Here is a 26,501-nt window from a genome sequence, read left to right on the forward strand (position 1 = left end):
CACCTCTATATGTGGGGCAATTTACCATGGTTAATTAGCTGACTTAACTATATATTAGTGCTACTGTGCCACACATATCATCTGAATGGATAGTGCTTCTACTGTCAGAGTCAGATTATTCATCTACCCTTGCTGAAACTGTACAGAATGGGGTTCAATTGTTGCACTTTTGGATACTGAGGTGGGAGTCCCGACCTCAGTATAAACGCTCGCCACTCCACAAGTGCTGAGTCACTTTCAATACCAAATTGAAACCCTGTAATGAACAGGCGGCAAGACTAGCTCTCTGAGAGTTGGGCTGAGTTGTTCTCTGATCTCTGCAATTTACTTGTGAATGTTTCGTCACCCTCCATTGACATATCATATCTCACTGATGATGCCTTCTCGTAGGGTGATGAAACACTTGCAAGTAAATTGCCAAGATTGGAGAACAACCCATCCTACCCATCAGCCACCCAAGCTAAACATTTTTTGAATTATCTCCAGCACCTCTGGTAACTCAGAAAATGCTCAGTGAACTCATCTCCTTCTCCTGCCCATCTGCCAGGGATGTAGATCTTTCCGCTTGACGGTGCAAAGCAAAGCTTTCAAATTATCCACGGCAAAATCCCAAATCAAGTGTGGCTCATCCTTGAGAAACAGACAGACCAGAAGTCCTCAGGTCCATTTTACCATTTTACCATGATGACTCTAGATGGCTGACCTGGGTACATGAGTTGGTTTAGGGTCTTCTCCATGCACCCCTGCTCCAGTCTCTCTAATACCCATCCAACCCCACAGCCCTTCATGAGTGGTTATAGCTGTTCTGAGGAACCCTCCCCCACCCCCCATCATTCCAGAAGTTCTATGTGGTGCTTTGGACAAGCTTAACTTCCTGAAATTCAAGCCCACAACCTGTCTATTCCAACTGAGAATTGAATTGAATTGAATTGAATTGAATTTCGGTTTATTGTCATTATTGTCAGAATGTTACTATAGCTGGTACTAGAAAAGAAAATAGTGCATATTTTATTCAGATGAGGAAGAGTGGGCTCTGATATTCCTCTCTGAAACATGCAAATAGAAAGCAGGTAAGGATAAGAGGAAGGAAGTGGGCAATATGTTTCAAATCCTTTTCAGTCTTTCTGTGCAGCTTTTCATTGATCTTTGTTCTACTGTGAATGCTCGCAAGCAAATGAACCTCAGGGCAAAATATTTTTTTAAATTCATTGACATACGCTGACATACAGTGCAGGGTAGGCTCTTCAAGCTGTGCTGCCCAGCAACCCCTGATTTAACCCTATCCTAATTACGGGACTGTTTACAATAACCAATCAATGTACCAACTGGAATGTTTTTGTACTGTGGGGGGAAACTGGAGCACCCGGGCGAAAGTCACGCAGTCACAGGGAGAATGTACAAAATCCTTACAGACAGTGGCGGGAATTGAACCTGGATCACTGGTACTGTAAAGCATCGCGCTAACCAGTACACTGCCATGCCACTCGTAGTGACATACACGTACTATGATAATAACTTCTCTGTAATATTTGAACTTTGAAATCTGTCATTAACCAACCTTAAGGATATGTCCTTCACAGTCATTGTACTCTAATGCAAGACTGTTTGGATTCAGGCTTTGGTGGGTTTCATTTTATCAGAAGCCATGTAGATGGAACTTGTTACAGATCCAAAGACAGAATCATTAAATGTGTCCCACAAGACCTATGAATGATTAAAGGCTCCTTAATGCTTTTGGCTTAAGAACTTTTACTTGAATAACGGGTCATTGACAAATGACCTGATTAAGCTGCATTTAATCAGCATATTAACAACATTACATTCTCCTGCTTTTACTTAGAAGCTGAGCTATACTGTTTTACAAACTATATTGCAAAATAATTTACTAAGTATCGCAGCTCCATGGATAAAAGCTGGCATTTCCCTGAATTACTGCCAATGGTGTTTAGGATTTCCATACATGTATGAATAAAGTCGAGTTATTGTCATTTAACTATATACAATTATACTGTCAAATGAAGCAATGTGTCTCTGAAACAGGGTATAAAGCACAAAAATACACATAACGAATGTAATATGAAAGTATGGATAAAATTTACAGCTGAATTGCATGTAAATAAACGAACAATAAACTAAATACTGCAAGGTACTGAACCGATTAACCAGAGACAGGAGACGATATGGCAGGGAGTTCAGAAACCTGACGGCCAGTGGGAAGAAACTTTCGCATCCTGACTGTTCTTATTTTTGTGCATCTCCTGCCTGAAGGTAGAAAGTCAAAGGGATGCTGGATGGATGGGTGGGATCCTTAATTTTACTAAGGGACCTGTGTATGCAGCACTCCTGATCAATGGTAGGGAGACCCCGATGCTGCTTTCAGACATTCCAACAATCCTTTGCAGCAACCTCTGCTCTGCTTCTTGGCTCCTCCCATACCAAGTGGAAATCCACCTTGTCTCAATAACCAATCACCTTGGTGCTTCTATACTATGCAGTCAAGATGGAGGGCTGCTTACCTTACCTTACCATAGCCCTCTATTTTACTAAGCTCCATGTACTAAGCTCTAAAAGCCTCTTAAAAGACCACCATTGTTGGCATCCCACTCCATGCACTCACCACTCTCTGAGTAAAGAACTTACCCCCGACATCTCCTCTGTACCTACTCCCCAGCACCTTAAACCTGTGTCCTCTTGTGGCAACTATTTCAGACCTAGGAAAAAGCCTCTGACTATCCACATGATCAATGCCTCTCATCATTTTGTACATACACCTCTATCAGGTCACCTCTCATCCTCCTTTGTTCCAAGGAGAAAAGGCTGGGTTCACTCAACCTATTCTCATAAGGCATGCTCCCCAATCCAGGCACCATCCTTGTAAATCTCCTCTGCACCCTTTCTATGGCTTCCACATCCTTCCTGTAGTGAGGTGACCAGAACTGAGCAGAGTACTCCAAGTGGGGTCTGACCAGGGTCCTATATAGCTGCAACATTACCTCTCGCTCCTAAGTTCAATTCCATGATTGATGAAGGCCAATACACCGTACGCCTTCTTAACCACAACTGCTTGTTGGAGATTTCTCAACTTCTGTGAAGTCCACATAACATCATTCAAGCAAGAAGCTGTCCTTCATCCTACATTAGGGATCACTGCACTTCTCAACAGATGTACACAGTGTGTTTAAATTAGGTGTTCAAGCTTAGATTTTCATTTAGGGTTGTATCACTTTAAACATCTTTAAATGTTATTGCTTTTATATTTTGTAAAATATTTACCATTATTAGATTTGATAGCATAGGGATGTCAGAAATGTTCTTGTTTTTGATCAGCTTTGACAAGCCAGCTCGAGAGAGAGTGACACCATTTGCCATGACTACCATTTTCCATTGATTCTTTAGTGTGACACTGATTTGAGGGAATGGAGACACTGCAAAAAACTGCTCCTCGGATGGCATGTTCAGTTCAATTTTACTTAGATTATGCATCCATTTTGTGAACAGGAAACATCTGGAGAAATTGGAGATTGAAGACAACTCTATGTCATAAGTCTAATGCCTTTCCCTTGGACAACATCGGTGGCGTGGAGAGGGGAGACTTGCAGCTTGGGCAACTGCCGGTCTCCCATAAAAAAAAAACCTTGCCCAGGCTTGCGCCCTGGAAACTTTCCAAGGCACAAATCCATGGTCTATCGAGACTAACGGAGGCCTACCTACCTATGTCATGTTTATTGCTGAGTGCATGTATGACAAAGGAAAATTGAGGAGATGTGAGGTTCCAGTGTGAACATAAAGGGATTATGTAGAGCACTGTACTTATGAAGGGAAGATACAGGTCCATCAAGGTTCAGACAGCATTCCATTCTTACATACTGCTTTTAAATCTAACATTTGACCAGTTCAAAATAGGGCCACTCCCAGTATACTTAACCATCAAACATAGCTCAACCAAGGGCAGTGTGTTGTTCAAACAAGTCAGTTAAATAAGCCATTCAGATTTCTCTGCATTCTGCAGTGACATTTCTGAAAATGAGTTCCCACACCAGAGAAGATGCCTGTAACTCTGCAATCTGTCTAGTCCATCCCTCTGGTCAATACTTGTTTGTATGTACTGGCTGTACATAAATCGTGCTCTTAGTCTGGAAATAACCAACACTTCTATTGCAAAATTCAAACAACAATATGAAAGGTATTATAACTAATTCAAACATATTCAAAATTAAGGGTATACTTACCCAAACTGGGTCTGATTTGGAACCTTGAATCAATGTGAACTTGAACATGAACTTCAACTTTGATCAAGTCAGATCAACTTTGAACCTTGGACCTTAGATGTTCCGTTGACAAACGCCTGACTAATTACATCACCGTCTGGTATGGTAACTCAGTTGCATAGGAACATAAGAAGCTGCAGAGGGTTGAGGACTTTGCCCAATACATTTCTAGTATTTCCTTTCCTGCCATTGATGGTATCTACAGGAGGTGCTACCTCAAGAAGTTAACATCTACCATCAAAAGTCCCCACTGTCTGGGCCATGCCATCTTTTAGCAGCTACCATCAGGAAAGCAGTACTGAAGCTTGAAGTCTCACAACGTCAGGTTTAGTGATAGCTACTTCCCATCAACCATTTATTTCTTGAACCAACTGGCAAAAGCCTGATCACTACAGTGTAAGGTCATAAGACTTTGAAGCAGATCTGGCCCATTTGGCCAATTGCATGAGCTCCATCATTCCATCAAGACTAATTTAATTCCCTTCTCATTCCAATTGTCCTGCCTTATTTCCATAACCTTTGACATCCTGACTAGTCAAGAACCTGTTGACCTCTGCTTTAAACATTCCCTGTGACATGGCCTTTACAGCTGTCTGTGGCAACGAATTCCACAGATTCATCATCCTCTGCAAAAGAAAAATAACATTATGACCATTTTAATAAAAACACAAAATGCTGGCAGAACTCAGCAGGCCAGACAGCATCTATGGGAGGAGCTAGTAACGACGTTTCGGGCCGAAACACTTCATCAGGAGTGAAGTAACATGGGATGGGGGGATAAGAAGTGGGGGGGGGGATAAAGTAGAGAGCTAGGAAGTGATAGGCTGGAGGGAAATGGGCTAGGGAGAAGGTGGAGAATTATGGGAAATAAAAGAGAAAGAAAGGTAGGGCTGGGGGGAGATTATAGTGAGGGGGGAAAAAGGAGAGAGAAAGAGAACCAGACTAAAATAATAGATAGGGATGGGGGTAAGGGGGGGGGCAGGGGTATCAACGGAGGTCAGTGAGTTGAATGTTCATGCCGGCAGGAAGGAGGCTACCTAGGCGGGAGATAGGGTATTGCTCCATCGACCTGCGTGTGGTCTCATCTTGACGGTAGAGGAGGCCATGGACAGACATATCGGAGTGGGAGTGGTCTGTGGAATTGAAATGTGTGGCCACAGGGAGATCCCATCACTGCTGGAGGACTGAGCGTCGGTGTTTGGCGAAACGGTCTCCCAGTCTGCGGTGGGTCTCCCCGATGTATAAATGGCTGCATCGGGAGCACCGGATACAGTATATCACCCCAGCTGACTCGCAGGTGAAGTGGTGCCTCACCTGAAAGGACTGTCTGGGACCTGGGATGGTGGTGAGGGAAGAAGTGAGGGGGCAGGTGTAGCACTTCTTCCGTTTGCAGGGATGAGTGCCTGGAGGGAGGGCGGTGGGGAGGGATGGGGGGGGAATGAATGGACAAGGGAGTCACGTAGGGAGCGATCCCTGCGGAAAGCCGAGAGTGGGGGGGGGGGGAAGATGCGGTTGGTGGTGGGATCACATAGGAGGTGGCGGAAGTTACGGAGGATTAAACGTTGGATCTGTAGGCTGGTAGGGTGATAGGTGAGGACCAGGGGGACTCTATCCCTGGTGGGCTGGCGGGGGGATGGGGTGAGGGCAGAGGTGCATGAAATACGGGAGACGTGACGGAGGGCAGAGTTGATAGTGGATGAAGGGAAGCCCCTTTCTTTAAAAAAGGAAGACATCTCCTTTATCCTAGAATGAAAGGCCTCATCCTGAGAGCAGATGCAGCGGAGGCGGAGGAATTGAGAGAAAGGAATAGCATTTTTGCAGGAGACAGGGTGGGAGGAGGAATAGTCTAGGTAGCTGTGGGAGTCAGTAGGTTTGTACTAGACGTCGGTGGATAGGCTGTCTCCAGAGATAGAAACAGAAAGATCTAGAAAGGGGAGGGAGGTGTCGGAAATAGACCAGGTGAACTTGAGGGCGGGGTGAAAGTTGGAGGTGAAGTTAATGAAGTCGACAAGCTCAGCATGTGTGCAGGAAGCAGCGCCGATGTAGTCATCGATATAACGTAAGAAAAGAGGAGGACAGATACTGGTGTAGGCTTGGAACATCGATTGCTCCACATGGCTGACAAAAAGGCAGGCATAGCTAGGACCCATGCGGGTGTCCATGGCTACACCTATAAACAATACCTTATCTCCTGCCTAGGTAGCCTCCTACCTGCCGGCATGAACATTCAACTCACAGACCTCCGTTGATACCCCTGCCCCCCCCCCTTACCCCCATCCCTATCTATTATTTTAGTCTGGTTCTCTTTCTCTCTCTTTTCTCCCCCCTCACTATAATCTCCCCCAGCCCTACCTTATTTTCTCTTTTATTTCCCATAATTCTCCACATTCTCTCTAGCCCATTTTCCTCCAGCCTATCACTTCCCAGCTCTCTACTTTAACCCCCCCCCCCACTTCTTATCCCCCCTCGACCATCCCATGTTACTTCACTTCTGATGAAGTGTTTCGGCCCGAAACGTCGTTACTAGCTCCTCCCATAGATGCTGTCTGGCCTGCTGAGTTCTGCCAGCATTTTGTGTTTTTATTTATTTCCAGCATCTGCAGATTCACTCGTGTTGCTTATGACCGTTTTGATTACTTTGCACTAAAATGGACATTGCTTCTTTTCTAATTGTGTTCTTTCTTGTAAAAATTGTGTGTTATATTCATGTATTTTTATCTTGTGAATGCTGCTTATATGATGCCCACATTGCTGCTGCGTGTACGATCTTCATTACACCTGTTCATACATGTACTTGTGCGTATGACGATAAGCTTGACTTTGACTTGCACTTGATCAGCCCTCAGTTCTCCAGCTCATTACCAAAGATCATGCTCATACACAGCACTATTGCCTTGTTTTGTAGCCTAGAATGTTGGATTTGCCTCAGCATTGTCTTCCTAATTCATCAGCTGTGGTTTGACTTGGCAAAACCCCTTTCCTCTAAGTTTAGAGTGGGAATTTTGGATGTAGTTCAGTCTGATCCCAAGCTTTGATTTTACAATCTAGAAATTGCTGCCAATACACTGGTTCATAAACTTAATTGACAGAAACCTCAAAGGAAGTGTATCAAACAGTTTGCATGCTGAGGAAGTCATGTGTAAGCAATATTTCTTGGAGAGAAAGAAGCAATGTACACTAGGAATTCTTCTCCAGAGTGTGTAGCAAGGTAACAAATAATGTTTTTGAGGAGCAAAAGTCGTGTAACTCAGCAGGTCCAGCACAATTAGTAGAGGGGAAAGGAACTTCAGGTTGAGGATTGGCATGAAGACTGGGAGTGAAGTTGGGAAGGGTGACATGGGCCAGTAGGTGATGGATGGGTTGAAGGGGAGTGAAGGATGATGGAATCAGGTAGGGGAGGTGAGAGTGAAGGTGGTGATAGCTGCTGGAGGATGATAAGTGGGAGCATAAAGATGCTGGAATCTGATAAAGATGATAGTGGGAACCGTTAGGGGAGAGGTGAAGGGTAGATGACATCAGATGGAGGAGGCTTCCAATGGATGAAAGCATGAGGGGAAAATGGATGAAGGGACTGGGGAGATGACATATAGGAAAGAGGATTAAAATGGATCGGATGTGGGAGGAGAAAGAGAGAGGGGAGATAAGGATTACCTGAACTTTGAAAAATTCCTGGTGGGATATGAGATGATATTCTTTCAGTTTGAATAGTGTCTCATACTAGCAATAAAGAAAACTGAGGACAGAGAGATCGCTGTTGGAATTCAAATTCCCATGTCAGCTGAGGAGCTGACGTGGCATGCTTCTGGGAGCTAAGGTTGGCCACTCCAGACCAAATGCAGGTTCTCTTGCTTGCCTTCATCTTGCAAGTGCAAATGAGGCCACATTGGGAGCACAAATGTAGTAGACAATTTGGAGATGATGCGAATGGATCTATGACTCACCTTGTAGGAAATTTAGGTCCTTGGATCTTGGTCAGGGAGGAGGTGTAAGACTAAATATTATACCTTATGTGAGGGCAGGGAAAAGTGCCAGAGGTCAAGGAGAGATGGGTAGTGAAGGATGAGTGGTCCTGGGTGTCACAGATGGAATGGTCTCTGCAGAAGGTAGAAGTGGGTGAGGAGGAGAAAATATAGTTAATTGTAGGTTCTTGTTTCGACTGCAAAATGTAGTCAGCGGCCACTTTAGTAGATAAACCAGCACACCTGCTCATTAATGCAAGTATCTAATCAGCCAATCATGTGGCAGCATCTCAATTTATAAAAGAACACAGACAAGGTCAAGAGGTTCAGTTGTTGCTCCCACCAAACAACAGAATGGGGAAGAAATGTGAAATAAGTGACTTCGACTGTGGAGCAATTGTTGGTACCCATCGAGGTGGTTTGAGTTTCTCAGAACCTGCTGATCTCCTGGGATGTTCACAAATAACAGTCCCTAGAGTTTACAGAGAATGGTGCGAAAGACAAAAAAAAACATCCAGTGAAGAGCATTTCTGTGGGTGTAAATGCCTTGTTAATGAGAGAGGTCAGAGGAGAATGGCCAGACTGGTTCAAGCTGACGACAACGTGACAGTAACTCAAATAATCAGACATTACAACTGTGGTGTGCAGAAGAGCATCTCTGAATGTACATGTTGAACCTTGAAGTGGATGGGATACAGCAACAGGAGACCACAAACATACACTCAGAACATATAACGAGCCTTCCATTTTTAGGTTCTTTGATTATGTTGTCTGTTATTGGGTTGAAGTGATGCAGAAGGGATTGGATATTGTAACTCCTAAGAATGGGACTACATTCTCCATTCTTGTACTCTGAGAGGGTATCGGGTTTGCTGACTGTGAGGTTCTAAACTCAAATGAAGACCTTAAGCCCTATCGGACAAAAATAGCCATGAGTGCTCTCACCAAAGGGAGATAATACAATAATGACCCAATCTTCAAAGACTAATTCACTTCCCTGTATTGGTGAGTTTATCTGCCAATACACATTATTTGAGCAGTGGGTCCCCTCTCCCTACCAAAGAGTAGATAGTTCCAGCAAACAAACTATCTTAAATAGTTAATTTTCAGTCGTACATGCGTAAATACAAACCATATTCTTAAAACACATTTAAAACTCACAGAGGGTTTCTATCTTAAACATTTCCAAATTACAAACCATTTTTAAAACACAAACCAATTCCAAAACACAAACCATAATGCACAAAGCACAAGGGATTTCCAAAACTCAGGTACAATTCCTATAAACTAAAAAGACATACAAAGATGCAGACAAATGAATTGTCTGTTGCAGAAGCTGAAATTAAAGGAATGGATTCTGGTTCCTCCCGTGTTTCTTGTTTCCTCATGTTCTTTACCCCATTTCTTTCTTTCTTTCTCTCTCTCTTTCTTTCTTTCTTTCGTTCTTTCTCTCTTTTGTTCTTTCTCTCTGTCATTCTTCCTCCCTTTCTTTCTCTTACTCTTTCTTTTTTTCTCTCTCTCTCTCTTTTTCTTTCTCCAGATAAACTTACATTTACATTTCTTCCCCTCACAGATATCAGCTATCAAACACTTCCATCAAAATATAGACGTCACCACAGAGTCCTATACAAAAGCCCTTATTAGTATAGCAGACAGGTTTACTCTATATAAAAAGTTGCCATGTTTTATGAAAACCATTTGTTTTTGAGTGTACCATACATGTCAAAAAGTCCAAAGCAATGTATTCCTTGGTCTCCATCAGTACTTTTTACAGCATCCTGAGGGAATGTTCTTGTGGAGAGGCTGAGCAGCTGGGAAGGGTCTGGGAGGAAGAGCTGGGAGTAGAAATTACAGCTAAAACATGGGAAGACATCTGTGATAATGCAAAGAAGATTTCAGTTTGTAATAGAATTAAAGCATTGCAACTCAAAATTCTGCATAGAGCCCATCTGACTCCAGGTTGTCTCTTGAAATTTAAAACAGGGGTTTCTCCAATGTGTTCTAAATGTAAATACCAGAACTTTCACCCATTTTTTTTTTTGGACTTGTCCTAAACTTCAGGCATACTGGAGTGATATTTTGGGTGAAATTCTGAAGATTCTGAAGATGGAGCTTGAACTGGACCCAGTGCCTTTTCTCTTAGGCTTACCCAGCAGTCATATTATTAAAGCACATCAGAAAAGCTTCGTAGCATCCTGACTTTCTGTGCGAGGAAGAACATTTTACTTTGTTGGATATTGGATAAGGCCCCTGGACCTTTTGGTTGGCGTAAATTAATCATGGAATACATTCCTTTACCCCATTTGTAATAAATTTGAACTGCTCTCCACACTTATACTCTTTTCTCCACTTAGATAACAACTCATAGGATATTTCCTCCGATACCCTTTTAACACAAAGCAACTTTGAAGACAAAGATTTCAAAGGTTTATAGGCTCATTTATTACCAAAATATACAACTCTGAAATTCCTCTTCTCCAGGTAGCCACAAAACCAAGAAAGGAAAGACAAGAAAAGCTCAACAGCACGATCATCAACCCCCAAATTCCTCTACCCACACTAAAAAGGAATAAGCACAACAGAATAGGCACATCGACCCCCAAATCCCCCTCTCCAGCACACAAGAAAACGAGAAAGTTCAGGTAAAAAACTCAGAATATTAAAAACAGCAAGAGTGAAAAAGAGTCTACTGTCCAAGTCCATTTCGAGAATGCAGAAAACCTGGGTAACCTGGATAACATTCTCTGGGCTCAGCAGCCGGCCTTTCACTCTCTGTAGCAGAGCAACCCCCCTACCCCCCCAAGTGATCAAGAGGCAGTCTTTCCTCTCCGTAGTAGAACGATCCTACCAGTGATCAAAAGACAGGCGGCCAACGCTTACCTTTTCAATCATCGTCAGTTACCCCCACTAATGCTGTAAAGCTAAGTTCTCTGACCACCAAACTATAAACACATCAGTTGTTAAATATGCTAAATGACTGCTTCCATCTTGTCTGCAAGCTTCCTTGAGCTGAGCAATTCAGTCAGCTTGTCTATTTTGAAACAAGCCAAATTAAGTCACTGTCTTATACTGCATGTCTGAGTGGCAATAAAGCAGGTGCAGTGAGCTAGCATTTCACTTCTCACAGATTGTCTGCATATATACAGAGCTTGTTTGCAAAGCCGTATTTTTAACTTGAAGCTGATCACTGCTTCCACTTACATTCTAAGAACTGAAGACTCTTTCCCATTTCTGATTAGGAAACAAAGCAATATAGTTGGAAGCTGACTTTCATCTGTTTGTGATCTTACAAATGGCAGCTGCGGTGTTTAGAAAGCTGAGATTAGCAAACAACCAAGGGGTGAATATCCATCAGATTTCTCCCTTTATCTTTCATTAGTGTCATGTCACTGTAAAGTGTATCTCACAAAATAAATGAGATTATTCAGTAGGCTATGTTAGCAATCAAAAGGCTTTCATAGAATTCTTAAAGCACAATAAATAAATACAGATTATGCACAGTTGACATTAATTTATTGAAGGCAACTTTATTTGTGCAAAATAACCAGAATTCCCAGTTAAGTTTTTTGTGTTTTCACTGTTAAAACAGGAGGATGCAAATTGAAATTATGGTGACGCAGGCCTCGTGCTGTGGAGGTATGAAGGTTGTACCAAGACAAGGGTTATGACAATGTGTAGGCAAGGGTATTTTATAGATAGTGTAATGAAATGCAGGAGGAACTCAGCAGGTCGGGCAGCACCTGTGAAAAGAAATAAATAGTCAACATTATGGGTTGAGACCCTTCATCTGGACTGAAAAGGAAGTGGGCAGAAGCCACAATAAGAAGGTGGTGGTAGGGGGGTGGGAGTATGGGCACAAACCAGAAGTTGATAGGTAAACACAGGTGAGGAGGAAGGTAAACGGGTGGGAGAGAGGGATGAAGTGAGAAACTGGCAGGTGATAGGTGGAAAAGATAAACGGCTGAAGAAGAAGAAATCAGATACAAGAGAAAAAAGAATCTAATAGGGTAGGAGAGTGGACCCTGGGAGAAAGGGAAGAAGGAAGAGCACCAGAGGGAGGTGATGACAGCTGATAGTGGGTTAGTTAAGAAAAGTGATGCTGAGGTAAAATGTCACAATTCTGAAGTATTATTGGCTTCTATCATATAGATTCAATTAGTTATAATATCTGTATTATCATAATGTGATTGGTAGTTGATTAATGCAAATAAGCAATTTGAACATTCATATGGTTACCAAACGGTCAATATCTGTATTCAACTTGTCAATTTTTGTATAAAGGTGGTTTTTTTAATATCAAACTTTAGAACAGTTCAGTGATGGGGCTGGGCTGTTCTCTTTGTGGACAAGTAAGTAAAGTGAGAGTGAGGAATGAGTGTGAGTTTTTACAGTACAGTTTATTGGAGATGATAGACGCTTGCTTCTGGAAGAGTGGCCCATGCATGAAAGTCAGAGAAGTGGCTTGCAAGTCTGCACTGCGTCCCATCATGCATGTCAGAGCACCTTGGAGTGTTACCATTCAGCATAGGAACAGGCCCTTCAGCCCACAATGCTGTGCTGAAATAATTAAACTAGTACTAAATGTCTAACTCAGTGAGTGAGTGAGTTTCCTCTGGGTCCCCTGAGTTCCTCTCACAGTCCAAAGACATGAATTTGACATTGTAAGTTGTCCCATGGTTAGGCTTGGGTTAAATCAGGGGATTGCTGTGTGGCGTGACTTGAAGGGTCAGTAGGGCTTATTCCACATTATATCTTAACACATGGAACATGCATGGAGAACGTTCATGCAATATTTATGGAGAATCCAGCAGAAAAGCTATGGACTTCCACTCAGAGTTTCCTGTTGCACAGCTGGTGCAACCATTCAGCGCTAATTATTGGCCAAAGGTTTGTCGGGGTTATTTCATTCATGAACCAAAAAAAGGCTGTGAAGAGATTCCTTCAGCTCTTGCATTGTAGTCACAGCACTCTGCTTGTGGCTCTGAAGAAAAACTCTGACCTCTTTCCAAGACAAATACTATATAAAATTTGATTCCAAGTCTTCTTTCACAATTTGCCACTGTTTGTCTGAGCAAATTACAATCACTGGCCACTTTATTAGATAACTTCTGCACCTAATAAAGTGGCCTCTGAGTGTATGTTTGTGGTTTTCTGCTGCTGTCGTCCATAGGTTCAACATATTGTGCATTGGAATTCTACACTAGAATTTAGAAGGATGTGAGGGGATCTGATTGAAACATATAAGATTATTAAGGGATTGGACACGCTGGAGGCAGGAAGCGTGTTCCCACTGATGGGTGAGTTCAGAACTAGAGGCAACAGTTTAAGAATAAGGGGTAGGCCATTTAGAACAGAGATGCAGAAAAACTTTTTCACCCAGAGAGTGGTGGATATGTGAAATGCTCTGCCCCAGAAGGCAGTGGAGGCCAAGTCTCTGGATGCATTCAAGAGAGAGTTAGATAGAGCTCTTATAGATAGCGGGGTCAAGGGATATGGGGAGAAGGCAGGAATGGGGTACTGATTGTGTATGATCAGCCATGATCACAGTGAATGGTGGTGCTGGCTAGAAGGGCTGAATGGCCTACTCCTGCACCTACTGTCTATTGTCTATTGCATTCAGAGATGCTCTTCCGCACACCACTGTTGTAATGTGTGGTAATTTGTGTTACTGTCACCTTCCTGTCAGCCTGAACCAGTCTGGCCATTCTCCTCTGACCTCTCTCATTAACAAGGAGTTTTTGCCCACAAAATTTTTTTTTTGTTTTGCACTCTATTCCTATTGTGCGTGGAAATCCCAGGAGATCTTCAGTTTCTGAAATACTCAAACCACTGTGTCTGGCGTTAGCAATCATTTCAGGGTCAAAAGCACTTGGATCACATTTCTTCCCCATTTTAATGTTTGGTCTGAATGACAACTGAACCTCTTAACCTGGTCCAAATGCTTTTATACATTGGGTTGCTGCCACATGATTGGCTGATTAGATACTTGCATTAACAAGCAGGTATACAGATGTACCTAATAAAGTGGCCACAGAGAGTAAAATCTGTAAAGTGTCAGAAGTGAAACAGGGTGCATTTCCTCAATGAGGTGGATTGACCCTGATCTTGTGCTTTCAGAAATTGCTGCACGATGTTTGACCAATAAATTCTGGAATTATGGAAAAGTCATTGCAATACTTGCAGTGTACAAAGATCGGTAAGATTTGCTGACTGCAACCCTACGTGTAGGTCCCAGAGTTTACTCTCAATATTTCCTTTCACCTTCAAGCTCTCCCTGTGATGCATGTTTCACTTAAGGGATTAGGACTCGAAGATTTCATGTCTGCTAATCTGATTTCAGAGTTACCTCTTGCTTAAAACGAATTTGCATTGTTGAAGGGTTTGAAGTGAATGATTTAAATGCAATAGCACACTTAGACATTCTAGAAACACTTATAAAAGGTAGCATAAAATCAAAGCAGGTACTGAGAAGCAGGCAGTTAAAATAGAGTGCTGCCTAAGCTATGCGCTAAAAATTTCTGTTTTGAGTTGGGACTCAAGATGAAGGGTCTCAGCCCGAAATGTCGACTCTTCACTTGCCTCCACAGATACTGATTGACTCTCTGAGTTCTTGCAGCACCTTGTGTGTCATTCCATTGGGTGTTTGGTGCCTGGTGGGGCATGCCTTTGGGGAATGACATCCTCAGTCATGTTCAATCCAGCTGATTCCTAAACTGGTAGGGTAAAGTTTAAATGTTTCAAAACTTTGGCAACAATTATGGAAGAAAGGGACTTTTCTGTGATTTTTTTCATTTAATTCCACTTCATTTGAATTTTATATCATGAACTAGCCAGACCGAGGCTGCTGGGAAGAGCATATTAGACTATAAGACATAGGAAATGAATGAGGCCATTCACCCTGTCAAATCTGCTCTGTCAAGTTCGTTTCTGCCTCACAATATCCACCTGTTTCAGTATTTAAGCTCATCTTGTGCCAACATCTGCTACCCTTTAAAGTTGAGATCAGCACTTATTTCACCTTTCCGTGTGAACGTTTTCAAGTTTTGCGTCTGAGTGGCAAACTCTAATTTTAAAATGACATCCCCATATCTACCCATTTTGGGTCAGCCCTTTTCCACCGAGTCATTCCTACCTCTGCACTCCTAACAGCAGTGAATTAGGGCAAAAGTGACATAGATCAGTGATGTTCAATTTTATCGCCATTCAATCGTATACCCATGTATACCAACAAACGAAACAACATTCCTCTGGACCAAAGTGCATATCACGGTACATATAGCTCACACACGACACATCAAGTAGTATTACCACAAATAAATTCACAAATAACAAAGTATTTTCCAGAAAATTGACGTTTAGCATAAGCTGCATTTACGGCACGTTAAAAAGTCAACAGTACAACACTACTGGCGTTCATACGTGAGTTCAGAATTACATTGCAATTGAGGTGATTGTGTACCTCACCGGAGTGAATGTTTCTGCATCTAATAATGGAAATTTATGCCAATTGTTTAATATTAATGGCATACAGAATGCCCCTGCTATGCCCCTGACATTTTGATGCAGGAGAAAAAATTATGCAAAATAAATTTGATTAGTCACTGAGCTCTAAGAAATGAATGACATTGCATTAAGCATCAACCTCCTTAAAAGTTCATTGCTGTTAAGTAGCTTGCATCACTCTGAATATGTACAGGAACAATGACAGGTCACCTCATCGCATACTTACTGCCCCACTCTCCTCCCACACAGGATGAAGTCAACACATTACAAAATGGGTTCCCTTCTTTCCAAAGTCTTAACGCTGCTGGCTGCATTATGCGCTGAAAATTGCATAATTACAGGGACTGTCAGAAGTGAGTTATGTTCATGCTTTTCACTGCCAGAGGTATGCTGGCTTTTGCACAGGGCTCTCCTCCTCCTCGGACATAGTTTCTTTGCCGACATGAATTGGGATATCACCTTAGTGACAAAGGCAGAATTTACATGGCTTTAAAGAATTTAAGCATCAGAAAACAATGTTTGAAACGGTTAGAATTTGAGATTCCAGTGGTAAAGTGTAATGCCTGGGATTATCATGAGGAGTAAATGATCATGTAGAGCCTTTAAAGTGATTCTAAAAGCCGCAGGAATGAATTAGTTGTGGAAATGAATGAGCGTGTCAATATCAAACATAGGCTGTTGTGAGAAATACATTCTAAATGTCAGTGAGCAAGGCAAGCAAATCTGGACACACGCAAAGTTCAAAGTAAATTTATTATCAAAGTACATATATGTCACCACATACAGCCCTGAGATTAATTTTCTTGCGGGAATTCACAGTAAGTACATAGCAGCACCACAGAATCATTGAAAAAACTGTACACAACAAGGTGGACAAGCAGCCAATGAGCAAAGGACAATGAACTGTGCAAGTACAAAAAATAAGTAAACAATAAACATCGAGAACATGAGATGAAGAGTCTTTGAAAGTGTCCATTGGCTGTGGGAACAGTTCAGTACTGGGGTGAGTAAAATGATCCCCTTTGGTTTAAGAGGTGTAGTAACCGTTCCTCGTGGTGGTGTGGGTCCTGAGGCTCCTCTATCTCCTTTCAGATAGAAGCACCAAGAATAGAACATAGCCATAATTAGGGGAGATAGCCTGTATTTTCCCTGTTGTTTCCACTGCGCAATGATTTTGGACTGGCATATTATACTCCATCGCTATCTGACAGAAGTATTTTCAGAGTTGAGGTAAACTCATCACGTCTTCCAGGATATCTGAGTGCTAAGTATTCCTGTCATCAATACTTACCATCCACGGTCAGTAGTTACCTTCAGTAAACGTTGTTCTGCCCTGTCCTTTCTGCTTCAATCCTCTCTAATATGCCCAGTTCCAGTCAACTTCCATCTCCTTGGCAGGGCTGAAATGGTGCAGGGTGCAGGGTGAATATTTAAGCCAGTTGCTGTAATGGAAAATGGGTGTGACGTGTAAATCGTGTGTGAGGAAAACTACAAGCACGAGATTCCAGTACACAGTGTGACAATGGTGTAATATAAGGGATGCGAATTTAACTGTAGGCTACACATCTTTCTTGTTTTAAATCAGAATTACAGGCACCTAAGTCTATTTTACTCCCTTAACATGAACACAAAGCCATAGTTACCTCCACAACTCTCATTTAGTCTCTGATTACAATGTTACCTGTATTCCTACACTGGGAAGCCTTCTGCAGAATCTGACTGCTTGTTGCAATGAGCTGTTACCATGGTTATGAAAGACATTGTATTTAGGTTTCTTTGCATGTCTGTGTTATTATTACAAATCTGTTATGGCCAGAATTGCTCAGAACAGCAGGGAGGCGTTAATTGTCGGGGACAGGCTTTCAAATAAAAGATATTTAGTAACGTCTGAGGAGCAGGAGGTACATTTTCTGGAAAAATGGTCTTCAATGGTGATGTAATTGGAAAAGCAGAGGGCTCTTGTATCTCTTCCAACTGTTAAAGAACAGCTCTAATGTGTTCCCACAGGAAACATGATTGGCCATCGTCTCTCCCCTTTTACTGTCCCACATCTGATGTGGTACTAAGTAATATCAGTGACACCAGCATATGTCACACTTGCCCCATCTGTGGCATTAGAGCCATCCAGAGGTCTAGAGAAGCAAAGCTAATACCTGGGATGTTGACTTGTATTCAGAGAGGCAGAAGCCTCTGTTAAAAAAGCTTATATATTGTGTCCTCCTCCTCCTTTGCTTTCTCCCGTGGTCCACTCTTCTATCAGATTCCTTCTACTTCAGCCCTTTACCACTTCCACCTATGACCTCCCAACTTCTCACTTCATTACCCCCCCCCCACTTCCGCCACCTACTCACCTTCTCCCTCATCTGATTTCACTTGTCAGCTGCCAACTTGTATTCTTTCCCCTCCAGCACTCCCTCCCCCCATTCTTATTCTGGCTTCTTCCCCCTTCCCTTCCATGAAGGCTCATTGCCCGAAACGTCGATTGCATATTCCCATCCACAGGTGCTGACTGACCTGCTGAATTCCTCTGGCATTCTGTGTGTGTGTGTTGCTCTGGATTTCCAGCATCTGCAGAATCTCTTGTGTTTCTGCTATTGAATCAGAACTTTCTCTTCAAACTTCCTAGAGCAGACGGACATTGGATTGCAGCATCCTGGCCAGAGCAGATCACCATTCAAGAGGGCTGGAACTCAGGAAGTGATTCAAAGTTAAAGTCAATATGGATGTCATGTTTAACTTCCGAGAAAATGTGAGGTCTCCCCCCCCTTTCTAAAGAGCCATAGAATATACACTCAAAGGCACTGCATTAGATACAGGAAGTAACTAATAAAATGGACACGGAGTGTAGGTCTGTATGTTTGTGGTCTTCTACTGCTGTACTTTGAGGTTTGGCACACTGTGCATTCAGAGATGCACTTCTGCACACCTCCTGTGATTATTTGAGTCAATGTCGCCTTCCTGTCAGCTTGGATCAGTCCGACCATTCTCCCCTGACCTCTCTCACTAACAACGCATTTTCATCCACAGAACTGCCGTTCATTGATGTTTTCTGTCTTTCGTACCATTCGTACCATTCTAGATTCTGTTGTGCATGAATATCTCAGAAGAACAGCAGTTTCTGAGATACTTAATCTTAGAGCACATGGTATTGGGGGTAGGGTACTAACGTGGATAGAAAATTGGTTGAGACAGGAAACAAAGAGTAGGGATTAACGGGTCCTTTTCAGAATGGCAGGCAGTGACTAGTGGGGTACTGCAAGGCTCGGTGCTGGGACCGCAGCTATTTACAATATACATTGATGATTTAGATGAAGGGATTAAAAGTAACATTAGCAAATTTGCAGATGACACAAAGTTGGGAGGCTGTGTGAAATATGAGGAGGATGTTAGGAGAATGCAGGGTGACTCTGGTGAGTGGGCAGATGCATGGCAGATGCAGTTTAATGTGAATAAATATGAGGCTATCCACTTTGGTGGCAAGAACAGGAAGGCAGATTACTATCTGAATGGTGTCAAGTTAGGAAAAGGGGAAATACAATGAGACCTAGGTGTTCTTGTACATCAGTCACTGAAAGTAAGCATGCAGATACAGCAGGCAGTGAAGAAAGCTAATGACATGTTAGCCTTCATAACAAGGGGAGTTGAGTATAGGAGCAAAAAGATCCTTCTGCAATTGTACAGGGCCCTGGTGAGACCACACTTGGAGTATTGTGTTCAGTTTTTGGTCTCCAAATTTGAGGAAGGACATTCTTGCTATTGAGGGAGTGCAGCATTGGTTCACGAGGTTAATTCCCGGGATGGCGGGACTGTCACATGTTGAGAGATTGGAGTGACTGGGCTTGTATACACTGGAATTTAGAAGGATGAGGGGGGATCTGATTGAAATATGTAAGATTATTAAGGGATTGGACATGCTAGAGGCAGGAAACACGTACCCGATGTTGGGGGAGTCCAGAACCAGAGGCCACAGTTTAAGAATAAGGAGTAGGTCATTTAAAATGGAGTTCAGGAAAAACTTTTCACCCAGAGAGTTGTGGATCTATGGAATGCTCTGCCTCAGAAGGCAGTGGAGGCCAATTCTCTGGTTGCTTTCAAGAAAGAGTTAGATAGAGCTCTTAAAGATAGCAGAGTCAAGGGATATGGGGAGAAGGCAGGACGGGGTACTGATTGTGGATGATCAGCCATGATCACATTGAATGGCCGTGCTGGCTCGAAGGGCTGAATGGCCTACTCCTGCACCTATTGTCTATTAAATCAGCCTATTTTTCATTCCATGGCTAAAGTCACTTAGATCATCTTTCGTCCCCATTCTGATCTTTGGTCTGAACAACAAATGAACCGCTTGACCATCAGGGGATGAGAGGGGTTTGGAGGGATATGGCCCAGGTGTAGGTCAGTGGGACTAGGCAGGAAAATGGTTCAGCACAGCCAACAAGGGCTAAAAGGCCTGTTTCTGTGCTGCAACGTTCTATGGTCTGCATGCATTTCTGAATTGAGCTGCTGCCACGTGATTGGCTGATTAGATATTTGCATTAACAAACAGGCGTACAGGTGTAACTAATAAAGTGGCCACCGACTGTGTTAGGAAATGCCAGATGCTTTTAAGAAATGAAAGGCTATTGTGGTCAAGCAGAACATGGGTCTGATGTCTCCGCTTCACTAGAACTAAATCTGCTGGATGGGTCTCATCTCCTGACCTGTGGCAACATTTAATGGCTATTAGCTTGGAAACTCTGAGCCATGTCCAAAGCAGCAAAACTGAGAAATAAGCAGAGGGGAGTTTGTTATTCATCTGCAAAATTGACATCACAGGATTATCATTTTGCTGTTTGTGGGAACTTAATGCGTACAGATTATTTGCTGTGTTCCTTACATTGCAAATTTATGAGGTACTAGTGGATTGCAAGATGTTTAGAAATGGAGTAGTAAAAGGAGACTTCAGAAATTCAAAACTTTCATTCTTTCTCTTCAGAAAATTGGCAAGAGTGCGGATTAGAGGCCGCACAGTAGTATCATGGTTTTCGCTAGCTGTAAGATCTGAGTTCGATTCCTGCTGCTCTGTGTAAGAAGTTTGTAGATTCTCTGTGTGACCGCATGGGCTTCTGCTGGGTGCCGCCAGATTCCTCACAGTTTTCAGTCAAACGGTTACGGTTAGTAAGTTGTGGGAGAAACTGGGAGAGTGGCAACGCTTGTGACTGCCCAGCACAATCCTTGCTGAGTTGATTTGATGCATAAGATGTTTTTCTCTGATCATTTTGATGTACAAATAAAGCTAACCTTACTAAGAAAGCAATTGAAGGGCAGTGGAAATTACAAGTTTAAAGAGCTTTTCTCAGATTACTGTGCAAAAGTCTTAGGCACATATGTATAGCTAGAGATTTTTGCTCAGTACTGTAGTAATTTTATGCACTGCACTATACTGCTGTCACAAAAAAAATCAAATTTCAGTACATATATGTATGTGATGATAAACCTATTTCTGATATAGGTATCTATTGCGGACTGAGAGTGGAACGGTGGCAGGGAGAGGGGAATCATGGTCGGGAAAGTGGGAATGAGAGGGGAGCGAGTGGGAAGCACTGAGAGGCATTCTGTCATGTACAGTAAACCAATAGTCTGGAATCAAATTACCTTGCCTCGTGTCTCAGGGCTGCGTGTGTATGTAAAGTTGTTCTATAACTAGATGCGTGTTCATGCATTTTATAAAATAAAATACAGGAACATGCATTGCTTTCTGTTGTACTTGTGCAGAGAGATATACACTTGCAGCGTCATCATAAGTACATGGCATTATCATTACAAACACGACATTCACATGAAAATCATAAATTATACAAAAATTATTCAAGAAAGAACTCAAAAAAAAGCAAGAACACAATGAATACAAGAAAGAGAAAAATCCCATTGTAGTGCAAAGTAACCATTGTGTTTATATACTGAGATGGTGTTTAGGGTTGTATGGATCTGAAGAGTTGAAGAAATGTAGCTGTTACTGAACCTGGTGGCCTGGGACTTCGAGCTTCTCTACCTCCTGGCTTTTTATTTATATATGTAAAGAGATCAGTCCTAGCATGCAGACAGGCCTAGTTTCACATTGTCTACTTAATGAACTGGAAGGTGGAACTGTTCCACTTACAGAGCACTAAGCTTTTCATCCCTTTAGCTGCTACGCACCCAACTATCCCCTAGTGAAATACAGGAGCTATTGAATCAGCTATAACTATTCTCATCAGAATTCCAGTAGGAAGCTTTGCTGGAGACTTCACACAACTGCTTTCGTCTTATGTTTCCAACTGTAAAAGACACTAATGTTTTTGTTTGTTCTCTCTTTGCACAGTGATGTGTTTATAGACGATGAGCCCCCATGCCCAGAGGAGATAGATTATTACTCTGACAACTGCACTGAGGACAACGATGATCCCATCGACCTAACCGCTGAGGCTGACGAGAGCTCTGAGGATGAACTTTGTTGCTGAGTTGTGATGCGTGTTATAGAAGCTGCGTAAGGTGGCTAACATTGCGGGAAGATCAAAGCCATTCCTTACCATAGCGAATGGGAACTGAGCAAAAGCTTTGTGAATACAGCTTGTACCTCTCCCTTTTGAGACAAGCTAAGCTGTATCTGCGTCAACTGCCTCGCCTGTGCAGTGTTGCTCAGCCTTTCGTCACTCTTGAAGTTCTAATTCTTGTATCCTGCTTATTCCCATGTCATAGCTGAAAGTAAAAACCCAACAAATCTCTGGTGGGTTGCAAGTCCTGCATTCCCAGAGAACCTCCCAGTGTCAGAGAATGGACCGTATCTCGGCATTTGCATGGACGCACCTTCAATGACTGAACTCAACCAGGGTGGATGCTGTTCACCTCAGTTAAGGTTGACAAGTGAATAATAGTCTCGAACATCAAGGATAAGACTTAGAATATAGAACACTACTGCACAATGCAGGCCCTTTGGCCCATGATGTTGTGCCAACCTTTTAACCTGCACTAAAATCAACTTAACACTTCCCTTTTACATAGCCCTCTATTTTTCTATCATCCATATGCCTATCTAAGAGTTTCTTAAATGTCTCTAATGTATCTGCCTCTACAATGACCCCTGCAGGGTGTTCATTCATTGAGTAAAGAATTTATTCTATCTCCAACGTCCCTCTATACTTTTCGCCAATCATCTTAAAATTATGCCCCACTTGTATGGCTATGTATGTGACTCATGTCTCTTATCATCTTGTGCATCTCTATCAACTCACGTCTCATCCTCCTTCCCTCCAAAGACAAAAGTCCTAGGTCGCACATACTATCATCATAAGATGTGCTCTCTAATCCAGGTAGCATCCTAAAAAATCTCCCTGGCGCCGTCTCTAAAGCTTCTACATCCTTCCTATAATGAGGCGACCAGAACTGAACAAAATACTCCACTTCTCTTCTCTTGTGCCTGCTGGGTAGCAGACTCATACCCTGCCTGAGCCCTCCATTTAGTCTCACTAACAGGATCCTATTCCAGTGCTTTGACAGATTCATGGACTTGAACTTAAGTAGGACCAGCAGGAGAAGCCCATTTGCCCCCTGAAACTACTTGGCCATTCAATAAAATTTGACTGCTATCCTCAGCACCAACTTCTTCCTTGTTCCCTATAACATAAAACCTCCCCAAAACCCAAAACCTGTCTTTATCTCTGAAAGCAGTTACTCATTCATTGACTCATCATCTGCAGCCCTTGGAGAGTGAATCCCAAAGAATCACCAGAAACAAAGATTCCTCATCTATATCCAAACTGGGCAAATCCTTATGTGTCTCTCCAGAGCCAGTTACGTCCACAATGGAAAACATGCTCTGAGTGCCTCAGGGTCCCCTTGACCTGGCTCTGATACCCTCCAAATTTATGGACAATTACATGAGCATCACTGCAGCATTGACACAAGCATCAAGATCATCAACAAATTATAGTTGTCTTGGCAAACTTCTGCAATTTTGAAGATGAATCTGTTGTAAATTGTAGGGCCACAGGATATAAGATGGGTCATAGTGAAAGTATAAAAATAATCGCAAGCTGCGTGATTGGTGATCTGTTTAGGTAATTATTTGTCAGCTTGGTTTTCAATAAATCCTTAGCAATACAATACAGAACAGACTCTTCAACCAACTGAGATGATGACCAGCCGATAGTAATCTGAGAAAGAAGTCCACAGTCAGTGGATTACAGCTGGTGTGGGCACAAATTGTGTTACCTCCATAGTGTGGTTCCTATGCTGAATATTAAATATTATTTACCAGTGCTCTTTGGGCATCCAGTGGACTTTGGTAAACAACCTGATTAATTTCCCTCCTTCACATGGTTGGAAATATATAACAAAGTGTTTACAGCATTAGAGAGACTTTTTGAACTTATGTTACAGTACCATTGAGATGCCTGGCTTCAGCATTCTGTCAGGTCCCCTCAAGAATGGAAAACTTAAGGAGACTGTGATATTTGATTGGAGAAATCCAGTCTACTTCTTCCACTTTAATTTGATCCTCCTGCTTAGTAAATTAAAAACCATCCATGGTGCCCTGACTGAATATCAGTGACATATCACATCATTAGTTGTTTCTGGACTAACTTTGAAATTCCTGAGCTGAGATCTTGGCAATTATAATAGATACATGTTAGAGACCTGCCCAAATGGATCAGTTTGGAGGACAGGTGGGTGGGGGTAGTGGAAAATATGTGCTGATCATTTGATGGTATAAGGCTCAGACCTGGTCTGTCTTAACCTTTGGTTTCAACTGCTGCCAGTCCATTATCTGAATGCAATTGGAGGAGGCTGCTTTGATCTGCTGCCAGATTTGGGTTGGGCTGCTCTTGCCCATCTGCTAGCTCCAAGTCAATGGGGGCAGGGAGGGGGTGAATCAGTTTGTACAGAGCTGGCAGAAGTGAGCAGAATGGGGCGCTGGGTGTTTCAGGGAGGGAGGCTGAGTCAGGGGTTTAAGATTGTTCCTCAGGGCACTGTGAAAGAGAGGTTTGTACTCAGTTGGAGGGCTGTGCGGTTGGCAGAGATCGGCAGTTTTCACACTCATGCCAAAGTAGCACAAGAGGCCTATTGACATAATGGAAGCCTCAATTTACATTAGGTCATGTAATTTCCCCCTGTATAACACCACAATTACCATTGAAGGTGAAATGAGAGGGTCTTTTACTGAGCACATAAGTAATGTGTGATTTTATCGTTATTTGCCCCACACTAATCCATTCACAGTCTCGGTAGAGGCCATGATTACGTTCATCAGTGGAAAGCAGTTAGAAATCAAACCACTGCCCTTTTGTTTTCTCTCAAAGGCAAGATTTTATTGTGACAATATTTGTCCCGGGCATGATGAAGGAGAAGGAGAAGTGTGTATTGGACACTTTCAATAGCTTTAATTCCTATTCCAGCAGCACATGTTTCTCAAGAGCATTGTAGTTGATATTCCATCCAAGTTTATCATTATTTCCTTGTGCCATACAGTATATTTCTATTGATAAAATTCAAGATGCCCTTCTGTATAAACAACCTGGAGCTGAATTTGTAAATTTTGAACACCATGTTCTCTGGCCATCAGTGTCCATCATAGTATTCATGGGCCATGTTCTATCCTTGGTTCTCCTCCTCCCAACACTGACTTTGTCCAGTACTTGACTGAGGCAGAAATTAGGTCATTGTTCAAGTTTATATGGGATATGTGTATGAAGAAAAACTGAATTAATAGACATGGTGTATTATAATCACTTGCTTTTCATGATGGTCAACACCAACTTGTGTTAGTTGTATCTGGTTATTTATTTATTTGGAGATTCAGCACAGTAACAGATCCTCCTGGCCCAGTTACACCCATGCGACCAACTAACCTACTAACCCATATGTCTTTGGAATGTAGGAGGAAACCAGAACACCCGGGGGAAACCCAAGTGGTCACAAGGAGAACGTTTAAACTCCTTACAGACACTGGCAGGAATTGAACCCGGGCCACAGGTGCTGTAATAGCTTTAACTGCTATGCTACTGCACCGCCTGGACTTAGTTGAGACAGATTTTCTCTACGTTTCTTAGCTCCTATATTATTTTGTCTGTGTTTCAGTGTCTAACTGCTCCCATTCACTCACTGACCAAATAACCTTGTTCATATCTTCACCCCATACCCACTCCATTTTGACCCTATCACAGTAATCCTCCATCCCTACACTCACTACAGTTTAACAAGCTTGCCTTCTCTCCTTCAGTCTGAAAGTAGAACTCTCTTCCTCTTCCCGCAGATGCAGCCTGACCTGAAGAGGTTTTCTACAATTTATTTTAGATTTGCAGCATCTACAGCTTTTTGAATCATTTTCATTTACTAGTTGGGTTAAAGGTTTTACTTTCCTGCCATAACCTCTATATACTGAACCTTTCATTTCTGTGCCAGTTCCATGAATCTATCCGAATTCAACTATTTTACAATATTTGTTACTGTGTCCAAGTTATATTTAAGTATTGCAAAGCTCTGACTTTAAAGTACACTAGTCTCAAGCCTCTGCAATTCAAACAACCCTCACAAAGCTCCAAATTTCTACCCATAAGCTAAGATTTGTAAGACAAACTTTGTGTAAACCACTGTATTGAAGATCTTCTCTGTGCTACTGTACATCTGCTGAACTCTCTTAACTTCTTGAAAAAAACTGTCATGTATAGCTATTTAACAAATTTACGCCAGCTGTTTGCTTCAAAAATATTGCCTAATTTTTCTCTTGACGTATAGAATAAAACTATTTGACAAACCT

General features: G+C 42.3%; 1 protein-coding gene across 1 annotated transcript in view; it reads left to right on the forward strand.

Moving 5' to 3' along the window:
- The window catches only part of LOC132382317 (cytosolic carboxypeptidase 4), a gene marked incomplete at its 5' end in the record, with an annotated part of 235,216 nt that extends 211,212 nt beyond the window's left edge, over nt 1–24,004 (forward strand). Inside the window, one exon of the mRNA XM_059952452.1 lies at nt 22,068–24,004. Coding sequence (XP_059808435.1) covers nt 22,068–22,206 — 139 coding nt within the window. The remainder of the gene's footprint in view (nt 1–22,067) is intronic.
- Nucleotides 24,005–26,501: the final 2,497 nt, after the last annotated feature.

The sequence above is a fragment of the Hypanus sabinus genome, chromosome 28 (genome assembly GCF_030144855.1).
Source record: "Hypanus sabinus isolate sHypSab1 chromosome 28, sHypSab1.hap1, whole genome shotgun sequence".
Classification (NCBI taxonomy): domain Eukaryota; kingdom Metazoa; phylum Chordata; class Chondrichthyes; order Myliobatiformes; family Dasyatidae; genus Hypanus; species Hypanus sabinus.